The sequence below is a fragment of the Cystoisospora suis genome (assembly GCF_002600585.1).
Source record: "Cystoisospora suis strain Wien I chromosome Unknown contig_4025, whole genome shotgun sequence".
Taxonomy (NCBI): Eukaryota; Apicomplexa; class Conoidasida; order Eucoccidiorida; family Sarcocystidae; genus Cystoisospora; species Cystoisospora suis.
The window spans coordinates 5,284-10,326 of NW_027156818.1; the positions used below are offsets into that span (position 1 = coordinate 5,284).

Here is a 5,043-nt window from a genome sequence, read left to right on the forward strand (position 1 = left end):
CCTGTGGCTGCCCCAGCACTGCCCGTGGGGGACCCAACAAGAGCAGGACAGCGAAGATGGCTAAACTACTTGGTGAACCGCTTGTGGGAGAGGCAACAGCAGTCGGGACAACCAGCTACAGAAAGAGGGCTTTCGCCCGCGCGGGGCACCTCCCCACCCTAGTATACAACAGTTTCTCTTATTGTACGCATAACCGGCCCCCCCGTCGGCTGCCGTGACATGCCAAGGAGCGTTTCGCAGTGCGCGGGATCTTGAACAGTAAGCAGCCCCGTGGGAAACCGCCGGTGGCCCCCGCGAGAGATCGTGCGATGCTTGCGTCGTACTCCACGTTGTGCATATCGGGTTTGCTCTGTTCCAGTGGCTCTCCCGGGAAGACTGTCGGCTCGCCGGGGGGACTGACCAGAAGACCTGCACGCATAGACGGGTGTAGGGTCTGAGGTCAGTCTTGTGCTGGCCGATGTGTTTGGGCAGGGAACGCCCTCGGACTATACCAGACTCCATGTAGACTTCATGTCAGCCGCGTTCAACTACACATGCTCGCGCGGTAAAGGAAGCCAAATCAGTCAAGCTGCAACTGCGGCCTTTCGCTATGGGGTCGAGCGTGGCATCCGTAGATTTTTTGGGGCTTCCTTGTAACTTTCGGACGCTGGCAGCGAAGTTTTCCAGGCCGGACTGAACACACGTTCGTTGGAGGAGCAGCTTTGCTGTCACGCTTCAACTTGACAATGATGCCTTTTGTCCCAGTTCCCGATGGCACTGGCCACCCAGAAACGGGTGGACGACCTGGTTTCTGTGTAGGGGACATGACGGGGGCGGGTGAAACACGATGCGAAGACGTTGCTACAGTCCCAGGGTCGCCGTTCTCTGGAAGCGCGTCGCCTGCACACGTGTGGTGTTCCCCCGTGTCTCGAGTCTACGTCGCGTCCACGGTTCAATGATGTTTCTTGAAACCGGTTGCTATCCAAAGCATCCTGCGGCACGCGCCGCTGTCGGGGGGGACACCGGCAGCTGGGAAAGAAGCAAATAATTAAAGCGTGGTGTTGACGCGTACACGGGGAAAACCAGCAAAGCAGACCACACTGCTCAGACTCTGAATACAGAAGAGAGGCCTCTAGCCGAGTGGAAACTCGCACTTCCAGCGGTGCAGGCAGTACGACACACACAGCGCGGCCTCCACTCAAAAAAGGAATCTGCGGCACGGGCAGCCCAACTGTACGCTGCAGACTAACACAGGAGAAGGACCCGCAATCGCAGAAGCAACAAGAAATCCTATGAAGTCGGATCTGAGGAAGGATGCCGTCTCGACGCCAGAGACACCTTCAGGTGAACGTCCGCCGGGGGCTGAAAACTGTCTGCGATCAGCAAGTCTCGAACACGACACGGCAAACAAGAATAGGGTAGTACTGAACCACGCTGAGAAAATCCCTCATGAAATTGCGTGGCCCCTCAACTGGCTTTTTCTCTATTCTTCTGCCTCAGTTTCTTGATCTCCGTCTGCGCGAGTACGAGATGACCCGGTCAAGAGTGACTTCATCTTCGACGACTTTGCCAAATCTGAAGCCAACAGGACAGAGAAGCTCGTCAAGGCCCTGGCGGCCGCGGTCTGACATCGGCGGAGGAATTCTACAATGTCCCGGCGCAGGCCCCTTCTGCTCGACTTCGACAAGACCAATATGAACGTACACTCCTAATAACTCCGCCAATGAAGTACGAAGAGTGGAAAGCAAACCGGGGTCGACATCGACTCCTTCAAAGGATAGTCGTAAAAGACGGAGCGGCGGGCGCACCCCACCTGGCAAGCTGCGAAGAAGCATACTGAAATTGGAAGTTTGCTGCATGCTTTTCTGTGGAGTCAGCTCAACGCCAACGAACTTAGTCCGGAGGTGCGGCAGAGCGCAGATAGCTGGGACGAGCCGTCGGTAAAAGTCGAAGCCTGCTGTTCCGCTAGGGGCCTCCAGGACGAATGCCTCCACCTCTGACAGAAACGGGATCACTCGAGAATAAACAATGAGGGGCCAGTCATGCCTGGCTTCACCAAGCTGCTCATCAAACAAGCCGACTGTAGGCAGCGCACTACCGTACCGGCCTGACAAAAGTGACGGTTCTTGCGACTGTGACCAACTCAAAACCTCGTCCTGATACGCAGGCGCATAGACAAACAAGTGACGCACGGACGCCGATAGTTGAGAACCAGTTGCTTGTCTGACATTATGGCCACCCGAATCTCTCAGGTGCAATCTCAGCAGCCTGGCTCGCCGAAACACATGCACACCGCCCCCTGGTTTTCTCTCCTTGTCTACACAAGCATTCTCCAGAAGCGCAGTTTTTCTCTGGGTTCCCTCGCTCATTGCCGTTGATCGGGCGTGCATTGCACTGCCTGGTCCCTCCGCTCGTGGTACGGTGACCAAATGTACGTCTGAAACACCAGCATCGTCTCTCCTCGTTCTTCCTTCCCTGTTGTGCAGGGGCCTTCCCCTGTCCTCTAGAGTGGAGATTTCCTCACGACCCAGAGATGGGAAAAGAAACACGATGTCGATGGTTGGTAAAAGCTGTGAGACAGACTGCAGGTCGAAGTCATCAAAAGAAATGAAAAAGTAGCCTTCCACGGCAAACACCACCTCGTTCCCAGTCAGGCGCCTGAGCTGCGCCACAGCCGCTACAACGAATCTGAAGTTCGCGTTTGTTCCACAGTGTAACGATATTCCGCCTCTTTCCAAGCCAGCTTTCAGTCTAGCCCGCGTACACGCTTCTTCCACCGTGCCCTCTCGTCCCCCCTGTACGGATTCATCTGGGAATACATCAATTCTCCCCGTTGACCGTCCTGAAACGTGCCCAGAAGTCATAAAAACTCGACGCTCGCCTGGACTCGCACTGGAAGATACGGCAACTTCCTGATCGTCCACTAAACTACCATGGCCAAGCTCTAGTTCGTGATTCCACTCCGCCTGGTCGGCGAGAGAAGCAGCGTGGTCCGCAACCAGTTCGAACCACCGCGTCGTTGTGATTGCAGGCGCCGAGTAGCAGCCCAAACGCACGCGCTCCAGAGCCCCGTTTTCCGGTCCTGGGACGAAAAGAAGGCGGAGAAGCGCCCTGACACCGGTACGGCACTTCCACCCGATGAACACAAATGACCGGACCGTGGGTAAAACCCGGGTCAACAACGGAACAATCCTGCTTTCAAGCTCCAGAGTGTCGCCCTGACCCAACTGCGGATTGTAGAGTACCAGCGTCTCCAGCTTCGGAAACGCGGGTCCCGAACCTTCACCTGCCTCCGCTTCCAGACAAGAAGACAACAAGCGCGTATACGGTATCAGAACCTCACCCACGATGGACAACACCCGCAGGCGCGGAAAGCGCTGCGACCTATATGAATACGAAGCGGCATTCACATCGACTCCCGCTGAGGCCCGTCCGGATGAGGAGCTATTATGGTCGTCGCCACTGATGACCTGCCCAGCAGCTTCGAGTTCGCGCAGCATTTCCCCATCACTGGCCTGTGGCGTCGCCATCGAGTCCTGCCAAGGCGGCATCCCGCCGCTGTTCGAAAGGAAAGAGTCAGCCAGATCATTCACGACACGGCGACAACTGCAGACACGCAACTCCTCCAGAGTGCTCGAATGCGTCCCTAACAGACTGTATTGTTCTTCTAGGGAATACATGGGATGCGCGGAAGCTTCGATGCTGATGTACCGAAGGAAGGCTCCCTGTCCAAACAAATAAGCCCAGGACCCGACACCAACCCGATACCCAAACGAAGTCTTCGCCAGTCGCATGCTTTCAGGCGGGAGTCGGACACCACCATCCTTGCAGAGAGTGAAAAACAGGGCAAGGTCCTTGGAGCGCCAGCGCCAGCGCGATTGCAGTGTGAGGCTGACACACTGACGCACCCCGAAGGCATGTGAGGCCATCTGCTTGAAATGGCGGGAGAAGAAAAAGACTGGGAGCTCTGACACGTCGAAAAACGAGAACAAGTGAAAGAGGCAGCGAGGCTCCATTAGCTCAAGTAGAGACGCTTGATCCGGCTGAGGATGATGCAGAGTACCTGGGGCGGAACAACTAACTCCGGATGGAGAGGACAGGGTGGTGTAGCTGGAAGGAAAAGAAGGGGTCGAAAGACCTCGTACGGCCATACAGATACCAGTACCTGTCTTTCCATCTGAACTTGAAACCTTGGGCTCCGGTCCGGGCTCGTTGCGCGCGGAGGGAGCCGGAGAGGAGCAGCGCGAAGGAACCCTCTCGCCCAATGCCGGGTTATCCGCTGTATCGCGCTGGCTAAAGGACACCATTTTTCAAAGAGTGACATGTGCCGCGGAGTCACATAACAACCGAGAAAACGATTTACATTGGATGGAAAGATTCCAAACTCGGGTGGGCGGCAGGACAAGTTATGAGGAGCTCCAATGCAGGGCGACAAGTGTCTGATCACCTGTAAACTAAAGACGACAAATAAAGCGATACATACACATCCTTGACTGATCACTCAGTACCTGCCAGAGGGACCGGTACGGACCGGAGACAGCCTGAAACTGTACAAACTGTACAAACTGCGGCAAGCTGGAACTACACGCCGGACCGCGACGACAACCAAGAGCTAATTCGGTTCAGCAGAAGGAAACCGCAGAGTGTTTGAGCGGCACTACAGACCAAAACACGTCAAATACGCTGCCAACCTGCTTCCGGAAGGCACCCCCCAGAATCCCTTCTGCAGTGACTGTACAAAAGGTTCCCGAAGGCCATGCCGTACAGCTCCACTGGCAGGAACCAAATCTAGGACGACAGCCAAATTTCGGAGCAGACAACAACTGCAGTTCAAAGCGTCCCCACAACACTCCCAATGCCAGCAACTTGAATAACCGTGCTGTCTAGGCACTCCCTCACAGGTTCCCTCCCTGACAATCCCGCCAAGAACGGCAAATCCTCCCCAAGTGAGGTTTGAAATGACAAGGGACAAGAGAGCAACGGGAGACAGCGACCGAGATAGTCTGCGGACGAAGTAAGGTCGGCAGCCCACCAAGGCGGACGAAGGCTTGGGGTGGAGACAGG

The 5,043-nt window shown here is 55.9% G+C and overlaps 1 protein-coding gene across 1 annotated transcript in view; it reads right to left on the reverse strand.

Moving 5' to 3' along the window:
* Positions 1 to 1,053: 1,053 nt before the first annotated feature.
* Positions 1,054 to 5,043, reverse strand: part of CSUI_007562 (uncharacterized protein) — a 4,131-nt gene continuing 141 nt past the window's right edge. Inside the window, exon 1 of the mRNA XM_068067707.1 lies at positions 1,054 to 5,043. This exon is cut by the window's right edge and continues 141 nt beyond it. Coding sequence (XP_067920318.1) covers positions 1,476 to 4,286 — 2,811 coding nt within the window. The 5' untranslated portion in view covers positions 4,287 to 5,043 and the 3' untranslated portion in view covers positions 1,054 to 1,475.